Source organism: Mesoplodon mirus (genome assembly GCF_964341445.2).
Source record: "Mesoplodon mirus genome assembly, chromosome: 15".
Lineage (NCBI taxonomy): Eukaryota > Metazoa > Chordata > Mammalia > Artiodactyla > Ziphiidae > Mesoplodon > Mesoplodon mirus.
Window position 1 is genome coordinate 29,842,858 of NC_138991.1, and position 21,400 is coordinate 29,864,257.

Here is a 21,400-nt window from a genome sequence, read left to right on the forward strand (position 1 = left end):
ATGCAAGTGCTATTAAGTGAAAAAATAAAATTATGCATAGACTATCTGAGGAGGGACAAACAAGAAAGTGGTTCGCTTCTGGGAAGGAAATTGGGTGGCTGACAGACAAACAACCTGACCTAAGCAAGTTTTATGACTCAATACTGTGAATGTAAATGAAAGTGAGATAAAGAAGGAGACTGACCTGACATAGAAAAATCTCCAAGATATACTTATCAAGTGAAGAATTTTCAATTAGATTAACAACAATATACATAAAATGTCCCCTTTTGTGTTAAAAAAAATATGGTTGATATTATCTCTGGGAAGTGGGACTGGGTAACTGGGATGATTAGAAAATTTTGTTCATTATTATTTGTGTAATGTCTTAATTTTTAAATTATATGATGTGTTTTCATAATAAAAACAGTGTTAAAGAACAAATAAATGCCGAATTCTGCCACTCCATGGCCCTGAGCAAGTCGGTTTGATCTCCCAGAGTCTCCGTTTCCTCCTCTGTAAAAAAGGGACAACACTGCTTCTTGTAAGGTTGCTGTGAGGAGAAATGAGGTAACATGTACAAAGTGCCTGCTCTGTGGTACAGGCTCCCTATCTCACTGATATCTCACCTGACCTCATTAAAACAGCAACAGATCTCAGGGGAACAAAAGCTGGGAGAAGAATACTAACTCACAGCTTATCTCACAGTGATGATACTATTATTAATATCTTCCTGTGAACAGAAGCCAAGTTGTCCCAGCCCTGAGTCCCACCTTGTTAAAAGCACTGACCTAGGATGCAGAGGATCCCGTCGGGTTGAGACTTGCTGCTCTGGGTCAGGATGCTCTGAACCTGGCGGAGTCGACTGCAGCTGCAATAAGAACAGAAATCAGCTTCCTGAGTGCCAGCACATGAAGACATGAGGAAGGGAACGATTGCTAGGGATGGAAACTGGTCCTTATCTGACTTTGGTATCGGAATCATAACAAGAAATTAGGGAGTATTCTTTTTTCTTCTGTTTTTTGGAAGAGATTATGCAGAAGTGGTCTGAAGACTAAGTCTGAACTGCTGATTACAAACCGATGGACAGTGGCTCTCTGGCTCAACAAAGGATGGAGCCAAAGGCCCTCTCATGATAAATGCTGGATAGGACTAGAACTGAGCAGCTGACCAGAAGGACTTTCAATGACTTCCCAATTTTGAAGTTTAATCAAAGAAGAGTTTCTACACTTACCTGTCCTAACTGTGGTCATCATTGGTCTGTTAAAAACGAAACAAAAAACAAACAGATAAAAACCAAAAACTGGCCTAAGGACCTAAAGGAAGCTCTGATGTATCATCATAACTACCCCCACAGAGAGTGTCAGTAGATGGTACTTGCTCCCATTTCTGTGCAGATCTCTGATTCCATTAGTTTTAGGCATATGCCCTTCCTCCCAAACAAAGCATAAGGAGAGGCACGACCAGACATTAATATCACTTCTAAGGACCCCATGCTTTCCATATCAATCCCTCCTCCTTCCCAGAAGTCCAAGAGAGAGCTGGTCACTTTCCTGCTTGAGACTGATCTTTCCATAAGGTCTGTCCACATCACCTTCAGGTCTAAGATCTGTCTCCAGTATTCATTCCCTAACACTCCTATATTAATTTTTTTCCCTACAGTCAACATATTCCCAGCCCTACCACTTCATTATTATCTAAGATCCTCCATAAACCAACTACAGTAACTGTTCCATCCATAACAGTCAGATTTCATCCTCACCCCTCTGCTCTGGTACACTGTCCTACACTCACCCAAGCAATAGTATATCCAGCCAAACAACACCACTTCCCTTCCTTGGATTCTCTTTCCCCCCTGGATTCTTTCTGATGTTCCCATAACCCAAGTCCATGACTTAGTGGTCATTATCATCGTCTTCCCTCAAGATGTTCACAATCTTCCACCTAATACCAAAACCAAAGATAGCACCAAAAAATAGAAACCTACAGATCAATATCTACCGTGAATATAGATATAAAAATCCTCAATACAATATTAGCAAATAGAATTCAAAAACATACAAAAAGAATTGTACACCATGACCAAGATGGATGCAAGGCTGTTTCACTACTGGTAAATCAATATAACCCATCATCTAACAGGCTAAAGAAGAAAAAAAAATCACACAACCATATAATTGATGCAGAAAAATCATCTAACAGAATTCAACACGCATTCATAATAAAAACACTTAGAAAACCAGAAATAGGGTTTCCTCAACTTGATAAAGAACATCTACAAAAAACCTCCAAAGCAAAGTTTGGAATATACTTAATGGTGAAAGACTAAATGAGGAACAAGAAAAATATGTCTGCTCTCATTACTCCAGTTCAACGTAATACTGGAAGTTCTAGCCAATGCGATAAGGCAAAAAAAAAAAAAAAAAGGAAATAAAAGGCATAAAGATAGAAAAGGAAGACATAAAACTATCGCTATTTGCAGATGACATAATGACCTATGCAGGGAATCTCACAGAATCTACAAAAAAAAAAATCTGAGAACTAATAAGTGAATTCAACAAAGTCACAAGATCAACATATAAAAACCAACTGTATAAATGAACACACAGAAACCAAAATTAAAAATACAGTATCATTTAAATATAAATCTAACAAAACATGCACAGGACTTACATGCTAAAAACTACAAAACACTGATAAAGGAAACCAAATAAGATATAAGTAAGTGGAGAGACATACTGTATTTACAGACTGGAAGACTCAACATAATATAGATGTCAATTCTCCTTAAATTAATGTACAAGTTTAACACAATTCCTATCATAATCCCAGCAAGATTTTTTGTAGATATAGAAAAGATTACTCTAAAACTTACATGGAATGGCAAAGGAACATTCTAGAATAGCTAAAACTTTTCTGAAAATGAATAAAGTGGGAGGAATCACTCTACCTGATGTCAAGACTTATTAGAGAGACAGGTCCAAGACGGCGGAGTAAAAGGACGTGCACTCACTCCATCTTGCGAGAGCACTGGAATCACAACTAACTGCTGAACAGTCATCGACAGGAAGACACTGGAACTCACCAAAAAAGATACCCCAAAACCAAAGACAAAGGAGAAGCCACAATGAGACAGTAGGAGGGGCACAATCTCAATAAAATCAAATCCCATAACTGCTGGGTGGGTGACTCACAAACTGGAGAACAATTATACCACAGAAGTCCACTCACTGGAGTGAAGGTTCTGAGCACCACATCAGGATTCCCAAGCTGGGGGTCTGGAAAGGAAGGAGGAATTCCCAGAGATTTAGATTTTGAAGGCTAATGGGATTTGCAGGATATCGACAGGACTGGGGGAAACAGAGACTCCACTCTTGAAGGGCACACACAAAGTAGTGTGTGTGTCAGGGCTCGGGGGAAGGAGCAGTGACCCCACAGGAGACTGAACCAGACCCACCTGCTATTCTTGGAGGGTCTCCTGAAGAGGTGGGGGATGGCTGTGGCTCACCAGTGGGACAAGGACACTGGCAGCAGAAGTTCTGGGAAGTACTCCTTGGCATGAGCCCTCCCGGAATCTGCCATTAGCCCCACCAAAGAGCCTGCAGTCTCCAGTGCTCGGTCGCCTCAGGCCAAACAACCAACAGAGAGGGAACTCAGCCCCACCCATCAGCAGACAAACAGATTAAAGTTTTACAGAGCTCTGTCCACCAGAGGAACACCCAGCTCTACCCACCACCAGTCCCTCCCATCAGGAAGCTTACACAAGCCTCTTAGATAGCCTCATCTACCAGAAGGCAGACAACAGAAGCAAGAAAAACTACAATCCTGCAGCCTGTGGAACAAAAACCACATTCACAGAAAGAAAGACAAAATGAAAAGGCAGAGGGCTATGTACTGTACCAAATGAAGGAAAAAGATAAAGCCCCAGGAACACAACTACATGAAGTGGAGACAGGCAACCTTCCAGAAAAAGAATTCAGAATAATAACAGTGAAGATGATCCAGGACCTTGAAAAAGAATGGAGGCAAAGATTGAGAAGATGCAAGAAATGTCTAACAAAGACCTAGAAGAATGAAAGAAAAAACACCTAGAAGACTTAAAGTTAACAAACAAACAGAGGTGAACAATACAATAACTGAAATGAAAAATACACTAGAAGGAATCAATAGCAAAATAACTGAGGGCGAAGAATGGATAAGCAACCTGGAAGACAGAATGGTGGAATTCACTGCTGCAGAACGGAATAAAGAAAAAAGAATGAGAAGAAACGAAGACAGCCTAAGAGACCTCTGGGACAACATTAAATGCACCAACATACACATTATAGAGGTCCCAGAGGAAAACAGAAAGGACCCAAGAAAATATTTGAAGAGATTATAGTCGAAAACTTCCCTAACATGGGAAAGGAAATAGCCACCCAAGTCCAGGAAGTGCAGAGAGTCCCAGGCAGGCTAAACCCAAGGAGAAACACACCGAGACACATAGTAATCAAATTGTCAAAAATTAAAGACAAAGAAAAATTATTAAAAGCAACAAGGGAAAAACAACAAATAACATACAAGGGAACTCCCATATGGTTAACAGCTGATTTCTCAGCAGAAACTCTACAAGCCAGAAGGGAGTGGCACGATGTATTTAAAGTGATGAAAGGGAAGAACCTACAACCTAGATTACTCTACCCAGAAAGGATCTCATTTAGATTCCATGGAGAAATCAAAAGCTTTACAGACAAGCAAAAGCTAAGAGAATTCAGCACCACCAAACCAGCTCTACAACGAATGCTAAAGGAACTTCTCTGAGCGGGAAGCACAAGAGAAGAAAAGGACCTACAAAAACAAACCCAAGGGCTTCCCTGGTGGTGCAGTGGTTGAGAGTCCGCCTGCCGATGCAGGGGACGCAGGTTCATGCCCCGGTCCGGGAAGATCCCACATGCCGCGAAGCGGCTGGGCCTGTGAGCCATGGCTGCTGAGCCTGCGTGTCCTGAGCCTGTGCTCCGCAACGGGAGAGGCCACAACAGTGAGAGGCCCGCATACCGCAAAAACAACAACGACAAAAAAAAAAAAAAAAAAAAAACCAAAACAATTAAGAAAATGGTAACAGGAACATACATACTGATAATTACCTTAAACGTGAATGGATTAAATGCTCCAGCCAAAAGACACAAGCTCACTGAATGGATATAAAAACAAGACCCATATATATGCTGTCTAAAAGTAACCCACTTCAGACCTAAGGACACATACAGAATGAAAGTGAGGGGATGGAAAAAGAAAGAAAAAAATCAAAAGAATGCTGGAGTAGCAATACTCATATCAGATAAAATAGATTTTAAAATAAAGAATGTTACAAAAGACAAAGAAGAACACTACATACTGATCAAAGGATCAATCCAAGAAGAATATATAACAATTATAAATATATATGCCCTCAACATAGGAGCACCTCAATACATAAGGCAAATGCTAACAGCTATAAAACAGGAAATCGACAGTAACACAATAATAGTGGGGGACTTTAACACCTCACTTACACCAATGAACAGATCATCCAAAATGAAAATAAATAAGGAAACAGAAGCTTTAAATGACACAACAGACCAGATAGATATAATTGATATTTATAGGACATTCCATCCAAAAACAGCAGATTACACTTTCTTCTCAAGTGCGCATGGAACATTCTCCAGGATAGATCACATCTTGGGTCACAAATCAAGCCTCAGTAAATTTAAGAAAATTGAAATCATATCAAGCATCTTTTCTGACCACAACGCTATGAGATTAGAAATGAATTACAGGGAAAATAACGTAAAAAACACAAACATGTGGAGGCTAAACAATAAGTTACTAAATAACCAAGAGATCACTGAAGAAATCAAACAGGAAATCAAAAAATACCTAGAGACAAATGACAATGAAAACACGACGATCCAAAATCTATGGGATGTGGCAAAAGCAATTCTAAGAGGGAAGTTTATAGCTATACAAGCCTACCTCAAGAAACAAGAAAAAACTCAAATAAACAATCTAACCTTACACCTAAAGGATCTAGAGAAAGAAGAACAAACAAAACCCAAAGTTAGCAGAAGGAAAGAAATCATAAAGACCAGAGCAGAAATAAATGAAATAGAAAGAAAGAAAGCAATAGCAAAGATCAATAAAACTAAAAGCTGGTTCTTTGAGAAGATAAACAAAATTGATAAACTTTTAACAAGACTCATCAAGAAAAAAAGGGAGAGGACTCAAATCAGTAAAATTAGAAATGAAAAAGGAGAAGTTACAATGGACACCACTGAAATACAAAGCATCATAAGAGACTACTACAAGAAACTCTATGCCAATAAAATGGACAACCTGGAAGAAATGGACAAATTCTCAGAAAGGTATAACCTTCCAAGACTGAACCAGGAAGAAATAGAAAATATGAACAGACCAATCACAAGTAATGAAGTGGAAACTGTGATTAAAAATCTTCCAACAAACAAAAGTCCAGGACCAGATGGCTTCACAAGTGAATTCTATCAAACATTTAGAGAAGAGCTTCTCAAACTCCTCCAAAAAACTGCAGAGGAAGGAACACTCCCAAACTCATTCTACGAGGCCAACATCACTGATACCAAAATCAGACAGATAGTACAAAAAAAGAAAATTACAGACCAAGACTACTGATGAATATAGATGCCAAAATCCTCAAAAAAATAATAACAAGCAGAATCCAACAACACATTAAAAGGATCATACACCATGATCAAGTGGGATTTACCCCAGGGATGCAAGGATTCTTCAATATACACAAATCAATCAATGTGATACACCATATTAACAAACTGAGGAAGAAAAACCATATGATCATCTCAATAGATGCAGAAAAAGCTTTTGACAAAACTCAGCACCCATTCATGATAAAACCTCTCCAGAAAGTGGGAATACAGAGAACCTACCTCAACATAATAAAGACCACATATGACAAACCCACAGCAAACATCATTCTCAGTGGTGAAAAACTGAAAGCATTTCATCTAAGATCAGGAAAAAGACAAGGATGTCCACTCTCTCCACTATTATTCAACATAGTTTCGGAAGTCCTAGCCACAGCAATCAGAGAAGAAAAAGAAATAAATGGTATACAAATTGGAAAAGAAGAAGTAAAACTGTCACTGTTTGCAGGTGACATGAAACTATATATAGAAAATCCTAAAGATGCCACCCTGAATAACCAAAGCAATCTTGAGGGGAAAAAAAAGGAGCTGGAGGAATCAGACTCCCTGACTTCAGACTATACTACAAAGCTACAATAGTCAAGACAATATGGTACTGGCACAAAAACAGAAATACAGATCAATGGAACAGAATACAAAGCCCAGATATAAACCCACGCAACTAATCTATGACAAAGGAGGGCAAGGATTTACAATGGAGAAAAGACAGTCTCTTCTAAAAGTAGTGCTGGGAAAACTGGACAGCCACATGTAAAAGAATGAAATTAGAACACTCCCTAACACCATACACAAAAGTAATCTCAAAATGGATTAAAGACCTAAATGTAAGACTGAACACTACAGAACTCTTAGAGAAAAACACAGGAAGAACACTCTTTGACATAAATCACAGCAAGATCTTTTTTGACCCACCTTCTAGAACAATGGAAATAAAAACAAGAATAAACCAATGGGACCTAGTGAAATTTAGAAGCTTTTGCACAGCAAAGAAAAGTATAAACAAGACGAAAAGACAACCCTCAGAATGGGAGAAAATATTTGCAAATGAATCAACGGACAAAGGATTAATCTCCAAAATATATATAAGCTCATGCAGCTCAATAATAATAAAACAAACAACCTAATCAAAAAATGGGCAGAAGACCTAAATAGACATTTCTCCAAAGAAGACATACAGATGGCCAAGAGGCACATGAAAAGCTGCTCAACATCACTATTAGAGAAATGCAAATCAAAACTACAAAGAGGGGACGTCCCTGGCGGTCCAGTGATTAAAACTTCACCTTCCAATGCAGGGGGTGTGGGTTCAATCCCTGGTCAGGAAACTAAGATCCTACATGCCTCGCAGCCAAAAAACCAAAAACATAACAACCGAAGCAATATTGTAACAAATTCAACAAAGACTAAAAATGGTCCACATCAAAAAAACAAAAACAAAATCTTAAAAAAAAACCCAAAATACGACAGTGAGGTATCACCTCACACCGGTTAGAATGGGCATCATCAGAAAATCTACAAACAATAAAGGCTGGAGAGGGTGTGGAGAAAAGGGAACCTTCTTGCACTGTTGGTGGGAATGTAAATTGATACAGCCACTATGGAGAACAGTATGGAAGTTCCTTAAAAAACTAAAAATAGAATTACCATAAGACACAGCAATCCCACTACTGGGCATATACCCAGGGAAAACCATCATTCAAAAAGACACATGCACCCCAATGTTCAGTGCAGCACTATTTACAAAGCCAGGTCATGGAAGCAAACTAAATGCCCATAGACAGATGAATGGATAAAGAAAATGTGGTACATATATGCAGTGGAATATTACTCAGCCATAAAATGAATGAAACTGGGTCATTTGCAGAGACTTGGATGGACCTATAGACTGTCATACAGAGTGAAGCAAGTCAGAAAGAGAAAAACAAATATTTTATATTAACACATATATGTGGAATCTAGAAAAATGGTACAGATGAACCGGTTTGCAAGACATAAATAGAGACACAGAGGTAGAGAACGAAAGTATGGACACCAAGCGGGGAAAGCAGGGTGGTGGGATGAATTGGGATGATTGGGATTGACATATATACACTAACACGTATAAAATAGGTAACTAATAAGAACCTGCTATATAAAAAAATAAAATAAAATTCAAAAAAATTTAAAAAACTTATTATATAGCTAAAGTAATCAAGATTGTGGTTCTGGCTGAGAGATAGACACATAGATCAATGGAACGCAACAAAACAGCCAGAAATAGACCCACAAAAATATAGCCAATTAATATTTGACAAAGGGTGGAAAGTGATTCAATAGAGGAAAAATAGTCTCTTCAATAAATGGTGTTGAAACAACTGGATATCCATAGACAAAAACATGAACCTCAACCTAAACCTTATAACTTTTACAAAAATTAAGATAGATCATAGATTTAAACATTTTAATGTAAAACTATAAAATCTTTAGAAGAAAAAAGAATAAATATTCAGGGCTTAGGGTTTAATGAAGTTCTTAGGCTCAATACCAAAAGTATGATCCATTAAAAATTTGATAAATTAGACTTCATCAAAATTTTAAACTTTGCTTTGTGAAAGAACCTGCTGGGAGAATGAAAAGACAAGGTACAGATTGGGAAAACATATTTGCAAATCACTTACCTAACCAAGCAGAATACATAAGAAACTCTCCAAACTCAAAAGTAAAAAAACAATGCAATTAGAAAACAGGCCAAAGGCATGAAAAAACATTTTCTCAAAGTGGATATAGAGATGGCACATAAGCACATGAAAACATGTTCAACATCATTATCCATTAGGGAAATGCAAGTTAAAACCACAATTAGATATTTCTACACATCTATTAGAAAAGCTAAAATATCCATAACAAATGGTGATGATACCAAAATGCTGGTGAGGATTCAGAGAAACTGAATCATTCATAGATTTCTGAAGTAAATTAAAGAAGACACCAATAATGGAAATACATTCATGTTCATGCATTGGAAGACTTAATACTGTTAAGCTGTCAATACTACACAAAATAATCTACAGATTCAAAATAATCTCCATCACAATTCCAGGAACTTTTATATATATATTTTTTTTAATTTTTATTGGGGCATAATTGATTTACAATGTTGTGTTAGTTTCAGGTGTACAGCAAAGTGAATCTGTTATACAAATATATATAGCCACTCTTTTTTTAGATTCTTTTCCCTTATAGGCCATTACAGAGTATTGAGTAGAGTTCCCTGTGCTACACAGTAGGTCCTTATTAGTTATCTATTTTATATATAGTAGTGTATATGTGTCAATCCCAATCTTCCAATTTATCCCTCCCCTCCACTCCAGAAACTGTTTTTGAAGAAACAGAAAAATCCATCCTAAAATTCATAGTAATTTCAAGGAACCCAGAATACACAAAACAATACTGAAAAAGAAGGATAAAGCTGGAGGACACACTTCCTGATTTCAAAATTATTACAAAGCTAACCATAATGGTTTGGTACTGGCATAAAGATAGACATATAGAACAGGGGTCCCCAACCCCCAGGCTGTGGACCGGTAAGGGTTCGCGGCCTGTTAGGAACCCAGCCACACAGCAGGAGGTGAGCGGTGGGCAACCGAACAAAGCGTCATCTGCAGCTCCCCATCGCTCACATTAATTACCCCCTGAACCTTCCCCCCAACCCCTGGTCCGTGGAAAAACTGTCTTCCACTAAACCTGTCCATGGTGCCAAAAAGGTTGGGGAACACTGATTATAGAACAATAGAATAGAATAGAGAGCCCAGTAATAAACTCTTTTTGTGACTGGCTTATTTCACTTACTATAATGTGCTCATGGTCAAATGATTTTTGACAAGGGTACCAGGATTGAGAAAGGAGAGTTTTTTTCAACAAATGGTTTTGGGAAAACTGTACAGTCACATGCAAGTTAAAAAAAAAAAAAAGAATTCAAACTCTGACTTTACACCATATACAAAATTTAACTCAGAATAAAGACCTAAATGTAAACCTAAAACTATAAAATTTTTAGAAGAAAACATGGGAAAAGCTTCATGACATTAGAGTTGGCAATGATTTTTTGTCATTGTCATTTTCCAATGACATCAAAAGCACAGATGACAAATGGAAAGATACATAAATTAGACTTCATCAAAATTTAAAACTTATGTTCATTAAAGGACACTATTAACAGAGTGAAAAGACAACCCACAGAATGAGAGAAAATATTTGCAAATCATATATCTATTAAGAGGCTAATATCCAGAATACATAAAGAACCTCTATAACTCAGCAACAACAAACAACTCAAAATGGGCAGAGAACATGAATAGACATTTCTCCAGAGAAGATACATAAATGGTCAATAAGCACATGAAAAGATAAAAGATGCTCAATATCACTAATCATCAGGGAAATGCAAATCAAAACCACAACGAGGTATTACTGCCACACAAATTAACATGGCTACTATCAAAAAAGCAGAAAATATAAAGTTTAGCAAGGATGAGGAGAAATCAGAACCTTTGTGCACCATTGGTGGGAATGTAAAATATTGCAGTTGCTGTGGAAAACAGCACAGTGATCCTCAGAAAATTAAACACAGAATTACCATATGATCCAGCAATTCCACTTCTGGGTATACACCCCAAAGAAATGAAAGCAAGCCTCAAAGAGATATTTGTACACCCAAGTTCGTAGCAGCATTATTTCCAATAGTCAAAAGGAAGAAGCAACCCAAGTGTCTATGGACACAGATAAACTGTGGTATATCCATACAATGGAATATCATTCAATCTTAAAAAGGACAGAAATTCTGACATACGCTAAAACATGGATGAACTTTAAGGACATTATAATAAGTGAAATAAGCCAGTCACAAAAGGACAAATATTATATGATTCCGTTTTTATGAGGTACCTACAACAGCCAAATTCACAAAGACAGAAAGTAGAAAGATGGTTGCCATGGGCCTGAGGGAAGGAGTGGGGAGTTACTGTTTAATAGGTACCAGAGTTTCAGTTTTGCAAGATGAAGAGTTCTGTGGATAGATACTGGTGAATGTAGCACAACAATGTGAATGTACTTAATACCACTAAATTGTACACTTAAAACAGTTAAGATGGTACATTTTATGTGTATTTTACCATAATTAAAGAATTTTTAAGTTAAAAGAAGCCAATGTGATGTAAAACAGAAAGAGAGGGAAAGCTCTTCTTATGTAAAAGAGATTAAAGAATAATAAGACAATGCAATTTATGAACCTTAATTCAATTTAAACAAACAAACAAAAACCCAGGGAAACATCTATGAGACATATGAGGAAATATGAATATGCCTTGTATAATAGGTAATAATTATATTATATATTATTATAATATTATCATCTATCATCCAGGGCATATTCAAATTGACTATTAATTTTCTTAGCTGAGATAATATTATGGTGGTTACAAAGTAGAATGTCTTTTTCTTAGCAGACACATGAGGCAGTACTCAGGAGCAAAGTGTCATTATATCTGCAAACTGAAAAACGTTTAACAGAAAAGAAGAATGAAAAGAAAAGAAAAAGTAAAGACAATGAACATAAGGTAAAAAGTTAAAATTGGTGAATCTAAGCGATGGGTATAGAGTATTCACTGTACTATTCTTTCATCTTTTCTGTATTGTTTGAACATTTTCATAATAAAAATTTGGGGCTGGAGGTAAGGAGGACTCAGGGTTTGGAAGTAGCAGAATTTAAGCTGCAAGATGACTAAGATTAAAGTAAGAAAACTTCTTTCCCTGGGAAATGGTTGCCTGTCCCTCCCCACTTTCTCATGTTTAATATAAGATTCATTTTGCAATCATTCTCTACACGACAAATATTTCATTAAGTTGGTCCTTTGGTCCATTGCGCAACCCTAGCTGACTACCAAGGTTACCAAGAGCTCTTGGGCTTTCAAACTTAGAATCAGCCAGTGACAAAAAGCATTAACAGGTCATGTGACCAGGAAACAAACAGCTCCCCAACTACTGCGGTGGGAAGCCAAGACAATACTGAAGACAGGAGCAAAAAGAGGATTTTTTCCCTGCAAGTATTTTGGGAAATAAATAAAGGGAAAAGTAAAACAAAGTGAAAGCATATAAAATGTAGAAAGACCTTCCTCTTCCCAGAGTAAAACATTATCATAGTATTTTCTTGTCTAATGGGTAGAACTAAAGTTAGTTCTTTTTTCCTTTGAATATTTCCTTGCTTCCCAAATTTAATTTTTAACCAGAACATAGCCTATTATTTGTCACTGAACCATTAAACTTTTCACTTACTCAAGTATTTACCTATTAAAAACACCTGGTAGGGCTTCCCTGGTGGCGCAGTGGTTGAGAGTCCGCCTGCCAACGCAGGGGACGCGGGTTCGTGCCCCGGTCCGGGAAGATCCCACGTGCTGCGGGAGCGGCTAGGCCCCTGAGCCATGGCCGCTGAGCCTGCGCATCCGAAGCCTGTGCTCCGCAACCGGAGAGGCCACAACAGTGAGAGGCCCGCGTACCGCGGGATTTTCAAAATTAAACAATTAAAACATGAATAATTCTCCTTATATTCTATATGTTTTGTGCTTTGAATGTTTTACAAAGTGAATCCTCATACCAACCTGAATCACTTTATCTTATTAAACTGCTGTGAACAATCTGAGGTGAATCTCTCAGTAATACACAGTTTGGGTGAGTTTTTTGGGGAGAGAGTTGTTTTACATAAAATCATAGTAACGACATATGTAACTGCTCTGTAACGTGCTTTTTTCACTTAACATTGTACCTTAAGATCTTTCCAAGCTAGTAAATAGAACACAACCTCATTTTTAAAACTGTTGTACTATGTTCTTTTTATTTAACCAGACACTATAATTAAACATTCAGGATTTTAATTATTTTTGCAAATAGCAAACAATGCTTCATTGAACAACCTTATATAGCCATCTTTGGCACAAGTACTAAAGTTTCTGCAAGGTAGAGACTAGCATTGCCAGGTTAAGAGGTATCTGCATTTAAAACTTTGATAGATCTTGCCAAATTGTCTTCTTAAAACGTTCACCTACAATATACCAGAGTACCTGTTTCCCCATAACTTCTAAACCATGTGTGGTTAGAATTTTCAGTGTTATACAGTTGCCCCTTGTTATACATGGAGGATTAGTTCCAGGACCCCCTCAGATACCAAAATCTGCAGATGCTCAAGTCCCTTATATAAAATGGCATAGTATTTGCATATAGCCTATGCACATCCTACAGTACACTTTAAATCATCTTTAGGGACCTCCCCGGCAGTCCAGTGGTTAAGACTCTGGCTTCCAATGCAGGGGCGTGGGTTCGATCCCTGGTCGGGGAACTAAGATCCTACATGCCACACAGTGCAGCCAAAAATTTTAAAAAAATCATATCTAGATTACTTATACCTAATATAAATGCTAAGTGAACAGTTGTAAATACAGTGTAAATGCTATATAAATAGCTGCTTGTGTGCAGCAAATTCAAGGTTTGCTTTTTGAAACTTTCTCAAATTAAAAATATATATATTTTTTTCTTTCTATCTATCTATCTATTTATTTATTTATGGCTGCATTGGGTCTCTGTTGCTGTGCCTGGGCTTTCTCTAGTTGCGGCGAATGGGGGCTACTCTTCGTTGTGGTGAGAGGGCTTCTCATTGCGGTGGCCTCTCTCGTTGTGGAGCATGGGCTCTAGGTGTGCGGGCTTCAGTAGTTGTGGCATATGGGCTCAGTAGTTGTGGCTCACGGGCTCTAGAGCGCAGGCTCAGTAGCTGTGGCGCACGGGCTTAGTCGCTCCGCGGCATGTGGGATCTTCCTGGACCAGGGCTCGAACCCGTGTCCCCTGCATTGGCAGGCGGATTCTTAACCGCTGTGCCACCAGGGAAGCCAAAAAATATATTTTTGATTGGGGTCGTTGAATCCATGGATGAAGAACCTATGGATATGAAGGGCTGGCTGTAATATTAATTTATTTAGGACTTTTGCATTTGTAGTTCTCCTTTGTACTCTCCTAGTCAAACACCAGCATTATGCCAGCATGAGAAAACAAATGGCAAAGCTTTCTGAGGTATATACTTCACTTAGCATGCTTTCCATTTTCATTTCCCTTGGTAACATACACTGTGCCCCTTCTCTGCCACAGCATCCAATCATGACTCACCCAGAAGCAAGCCAGGTCAGCTGGAGTCCTTTCCAGGGATTTCCTATTTTAGAGGTAGAAGAGAAATGGCCTCTAGGGTCACAGTGCAGGAAGAATGTGGATTTCGGGCTATATGGATAGAGGCAACTATTTTGATAGCAGAGTCTTGGTTCCAGTTCCTGAGGCCCTAGTTCTTACAGGTCTTCCTACAAGTCTATCTCCCCACTATTCCTTCCAGCCAAGTAAGCCAACACATTCACTCCCTTTTTTACTTTAACCTTTTGAGTTGGGTTTCTGTCACTTGAAAGAGAGAGCATTCTTCTTATTATGAAATCAAACCCAGGAAATGTTTAGGGTTGAAGCATACCAATGTCTGTAACTTACTTTGAAAAGCATTAAAACATAGGATGGATTGATGGATGGATAGCGGGATGACTATATGATAAGGCAAACAGAGCAAATACATTAAGCAGAGAATCTAGGTATGAATATACATGAATGTCCACTGAACAATTCTTTCAACTTTTCTGTACTTCCAAACAGTTTTCATAATAAAATATGGGGGGGAAAATCAACAGCAGGAGTAATACAACATATTATCATATCAGCATTAATTCAGACTTCAGGTACTGATTACAAGGAGCTACTGCAGGACTGCTAGAAAAGGATTTAAGGGCTTAAGAAAGCTGGCCCTGCATTAAAGTGGCAACTATTTATTCCCTCCATAAAACAGACTTGGAAGAAAGCCAAGAAGGCAGGATGTGTCTCAAGTCAATAACTGTCCTTTCCCACTGATGTCCTTTCTGGAGCAACAACTTGCAATGGAAAAAGCAAACGCAACATTACTGCTGTCATGACCAATACATGGTTAACCAGTGACCATAAAGTGACTCAAACTGAAGGGATACACACACACACACACACACACACACACACACACACACACACACACGACTGAGAAATGTGTTGGCATCATTTAACTATTCCATGACTTGAATTTTCTCCCAGCATTTTCATGTAGCTCATCACAGCCATTAGTAATCCTAAGCAATGTAACTTTCATTCCACACAGCTACCTCTCTGTGGTAGAGACAAACAGATGCCTAATCCATATCCATTCTCCCCCTTTTTCTTTTTTTTAACTAATATTGGGTTGGCCAAAAAGTGCCTTCGGCTTTTAAGTAAAAATAAAAGACACATTTTTCATTTTCACCAAGAACTTTATTGAACAACATAGTCACCGTTTTGTTCCACTACCTTCTGTCATTTTTCAGGCAACTTCATAATTCCATCTTCCCAAAACTTTTTATCTTTTTGAGCAAAGGTTCCCAGTGTCTTTTACAGTCTTCCAGGGAACTGAAATTTTTTCCATTAAGAGAATTTTATAAAGACCAAAATAAATGGAAATCTGAAGGTGCAATGTCTAGTGAATACGGTGGATGAATCAGAAATTCCCACCCAAGCTCTAACAGTTTTTGCCTGGTCATCAAAGAAACATGAGGTCTTGCTTCTGTTGACTAATTCCGGACGCTTTTTGTCGAGTGCTGCTTTCAGTTGGTCTAACTGCGAGCAGTACTTGTTGGAATTAATCGTTTGGTTTTCTAGAAGGAGCTCATAATAGAGGACTCCCTTCCAACCCCACCTTATACACAGCATCACTTCTTTGGATGAAGACCGGCCTTTGGTGTGGCTGGTGGTGGTTCATTTAGCTTGCCCCACGATCCCTTCCATTCCACATTATTGTACAGTATCCACTTTTCATTGCCTGTCACAATTTGTTTTAAAAACAGAACGTTTTCGTTACATTTAAGTAGAGAATCGCATGCAGAAATACAGTCAAGAAGATTTTTTTCATTTAACTTGTGTGGAACCCAATCAAAGCGACGAACATAACCAAGCTGGTGCAAATGATTTTCAACGCTTGATTTGGATATTTTGAGTATGTCAGCTATCTCCCACATGGTATGATGTTGACTGTTCTCAATTAAAGTCTTGATTTGATTGCTATCAACTTCAACTGGTCTACCCGACCGTGGAGCATTGTCCAGAGAGAAATCTCCAGCAGGAAACTTCACAAACCACTTTTGACACATTTGATCAGTCACAGCACCTTCTCCATACACTGCACAAATCTTTTTTTTGCACTTCAGTTGCATTTTCACCTTTCTTGAAATAATAAAGCATAATATGCTGAAAATGTTGTTTTTCTTCATCTTCAATATTAAAGTGGCTACACAAAAATTCACCAATTTTGATACATTTTTTATTTACTTAAATAAAATTTATCTATCTATCTATCTATCTATGGGTGCGTTGGGTCTTCATTGCTGTGCACGGGCTTTCTCTAGTTGTGGTGAGCGGGGTCTACTCTTCGTTGAGGTGCACGGGCTTCTCACTGCAGTGGCTTCTCTTGTTGTGGAGCACGGGCTCTAGGCGCGCGGGCTTCAGTAGTTGTGGCACATGGGCTTAGCTGCTCCACGGCATGTGGGATCTTCCGGGACCAGGGCTCAAACCCATATCCCCTGCACTGGCAGGTGGATTCTTAACCACTGTGCCACCAGGGAAGTCCTGATAAGTTTTTTTTTTAATGCATGCTGATATGACAGCTGTCATAATACAATCTAACAAAATTGTTTCGAATGAAGTTAAAGACAACCAAGCACTACTAGAGCCACTATGGAAAAAACTGTACAAACCTCTTGGCCAACCCAATAGTATCCCAATTTTATTTGGAGCAGCAATAGGCACAGCTCCTTTGCTTCTAGACCTGACCAATGAGACATGCAAAAGCCATCATGTGGAGGCTTCTGGGAAAGTTTTCTGAAGGGAAAGAACTGACTCAACTAGGAAAGCTGCTGCTTTTCTTTCCCCTTTTTGTCTGACAGACCTGATAGCTAGAGTTCCTGCAGCCATTTTGTGACCATGAAGCTATGGAGAAAATGGAATCCATTTGCTAAATACAAACACAGAAGTGGCCTGGTTCCATACCAGGACTAGCCTGCCCTCCTCTAGATAGACATCTATCTATCTATCTATCTATCTATCTATTTATTTATTTATGGCTGTGTTGGGTCTTCATTTCTGTGCAAGGGCTTTCTCTAGTTGTGGCAAGTGGGGGCCACTCTTCATCGCGATGCGCGGGCCTCTCACTATCGTGGCCTCTCTTGTTGCAGAGCACAGGCTCCAAACGCGCAGGCTCAGTAGTTGTGGCTCACAGGCTTAGTTGCTCCGCGGCATGTGGGATCCTCCCAGACCAGGGATCGAACCCATGTCCCCTGCATTAGCAAGCAGATTCTCAACCACTGCGCCACCAGGGAAGCCCCTAGATAGACATCTTTTGCAAGAGAGTGTAAACCTCAAAGTTAAGTCATTGTTAAGCATCTTCTACCAGCTGCCAAACATGGTTCCTGACAGGTCACCTTATCTAAAATAGTTAAAACTTGTACCCAACTGCAATTCATGTCTATGCATATTTCACAAATTGGGGTATATAAGACTCTCTACAAACTAAATCTGAGAACTTCAGAAAATGCTCCCCACCACAAATGGAAAATGTTATTTTAAAGTCTGTCACTATGTGCCACTGTAACAATATATTATTTTCCATTTTCTTCCTTTTCTCCAGATTTCTCTGAGCATTTCCACACACAATCTGCTCTTTGTAAAGTCAGTTTCACAGGTCTTCATTCAAAAGGCATCTACAAGTACTTTCCCTCACTTCTTTGACTATTAAAAGCATGCCAAATATAAATGCACTGTGGAATTCTGGATTGGATCTTGGAATAGAAAAAAGACATTAGTGGAAAGACTGGGCAAATAAAGTCTGGAGTAATAAACTCCAAATAAAAACAAATTTACTAAATAAACAAAGTTTACAGTAAACTAATGTAAGGTACAAATATTAATTTCTTAGTTTTGATAAATGCACCATGTTAACATTAGAGGAAGCAGAGTGAAGGCCATATAGGAACGCTATGTACCATATTTGCAACTCATCTATAAACCTAATATTATTTCAAACAAGTTGATAGCAAAAAGCATGCCAAGTTAGTTAACTTTCCCTCGAACTAGGGCTCAAAATCACAGAATACAGTTTTAAATACCCAAGTAGCAAACTCTGCTTTTCTTTTTTTTTTAATATCAGGGCAAAACAATATTTAAGCTGTGGAACTCTTGAGGGCATCTGCATCTCATCTACTCCCCCTCTCCAAAAATTACAATATCACAGAAGAGCCCAAGAGCTAGGAAACACTGTTACAATATTGTGCGCTATTAATGCAACTATACTCACTAAATAAAGAGTCCTCAAAACACAGTCATCCCAGACATATGTGAAAATGCTTTTCAAAGTTCGCTTTTACATAAGACCTACCTGTTTTCACTAACTGAAAGAAATCTGAAGAGGGTTTTGCTTTTATGAAAAAAGGTGAAAAGCAAAGATAGCCAGCATCTGTTTTGCAGTGGAGCAATGAGAGTGGCACTGCCAAGCTCCTTCCCTGGTAACTACACTCAGCATAACAGCAACAAGCCTCCATAGCTTTGAACTGTGTCTGTGAGCATCTGTGCTTTATCCTGATTTATTTTGTGCCTCTGTTAGCAAGATGTGTTCTAAGGTAATTGCTCCTTCATTTTAGGCTGTTTCACCTTACAAAAGGTTTCTTAGGAAGGCTCTACTTTCTGATAGCAGGGGGAAACCCATACTTAGACCTCCACCCCGGGCCAGAAATAAGGTCATAAAAACATAACTAAGTAAACCCTTTTTACTTCTATAAGCACCAAGCCTCCCTGGCCAGCATCCAAGCAAGTATACTGAAGGTGAAACTTCAAATTTTCAAACACACAAGGTCATAGTCTTACTCTGTATTTTGAGTTTTCTTAAAGCAGGGACAATTACCACTTCTGTTAGATCTGTAAACCCAAAAGAGAACCACGGGTATTGGTACCTGACCAGTAAACATCACCTGAAGAGATAACCTGTCTCTGTGAGGCTTTATGTAAGTGCTCTCTATAGAAAATCACTATGGTGACCCCCCTTCCCACCATCTAGCTTACAACTGTGATTCTTCATTCTCTGAACACCCTTAGCCCACAGTTTCACCTGTAATTATTCTTTATTCATTCAATAAATAATTAGTGCAAGCAGTGTTTCATAATAGCTAACAACAGCAGTTCACATTTAGTGAGTACTGACTATGTGCCAGACACTGACCTAAGCACTAGGGCAAGCAATATGGGAAATGGCAATAAAAAATGGTCCCAGCCCAGGGCTTCCCTGGTGGCGCAGTGGTTAGGAATCCGCCTGCCAGTGCAGGGAACATGGGTTCGAGCCCTGGTCCGGGAAGATCCCACATGCCACGAAGCAACTAAGCCCGTGAGCCACAGCTACTGAGCCCACGTGCCACAACTACTGAAGCCCGTGTGCCTAGAGCCTGTGCTCCGCAACAAGAGAAGCCACCACAATGAGAAGCCCGCACACCGCAACGAAGAGCAGCCCCTGCTCGCCACAACTAGAGAAAGCCCGCACGCAGCAACGAAGACCCAACACAGCCATAAATAAATAAATTTATTAAAAAAAAAAAAAGTTCCAGCCCTTTGGTAATTTCCAGAAGCAACAAAGAAGGTCCTTCCTTATGAGTCCCTTAACAAGGAAAAAATCCCACCTATACGTGGTATAGAAGAAGACCAGCACAGGAACTCCTCGGTCAGAATTTTTTGCTAGAGCACACGCCACCCAGTGAGTTCTTAATAAAGGGCGCATGGAAAATCAAACTATGAGACCTCGCATGTGTGAAATGTCTTTATCATTCCCTCACACCTGCCTGAGAGTTTGGCTGGATACAGAATTCTGGGTGGGAACCCATTTTCTTTTAGAAGGTATGCCTTGCTCCATTATCTTCTAGTGTCCATTCTTGCTACAATCGAATGATTTATGACTCTGTGGTTTATAGATATTCTTCTGTCTTTATAGTGCTCAAAAATTTCATTATGTGGGGACTTTCCTAGTGGCGCAGTGGTTAAGAATCCTCCTGCCAATGCAGGGGACACGGGTTCGAGCCCTGGTCCGGGAAGATCCCACATGCCACAGAGCAACTAAGCCCATGTGCCACAACTACTGAGCCTGTGCTCTAGAGCCTGCGAGCCACAACTACTGAGCCCACACGCCACGACTACTGAAGCACACGCACCTAGAGCCCGTGCTCCACAACAAGAGAAGCCACCACAATGAGAAGTCGGTGCACCGCAACAAAGAGTAGCCCCCAGTGGCTGCAACCAGAGAAAGCCCACGTGTAGCAACGAAGACCCAATGCAGCCGAAAATAAACAAATAAAAAACAAATTTCTAAAAAAAAAAAAAAAAATTTCATGATGATGTGCCTTGGCATGGATATTTTTAAATTAATTGTGCTGGATTCTTGGAGGGTACTTTTCATCCAGAAACACACCTTTGTTTGTGAGAAACTATTTTATTTTGGATGATTTCTTCATGCCAACAAACAATAACCACCCACTATCCCTCCTTGTTACAGACATCTACAAACC

The 21,400-nt window shown here is 39.0% G+C and overlaps 1 protein-coding gene across 3 annotated transcripts in view; it reads right to left on the bottom strand.

The window, feature by feature from the left end:
- The window catches only part of DNAAF9 (dynein axonemal assembly factor 9), a 147,071-nt gene that overhangs the window by 121,264 nt on the left and 4,407 nt on the right, over nucleotides 1–21,400 (bottom strand). For all 3 annotated transcript variants that reach the window (XM_082600362.1, XM_082600361.1, XM_082600360.1), the window contains exon 2: nucleotides 771–850. In XM_082600362.1, coding sequence (XP_082456488.1) covers nucleotides 771–850 — 80 coding nt within the window. The remainder of the gene's footprint in view (nucleotides 1–770; nucleotides 851–21,400) is intronic.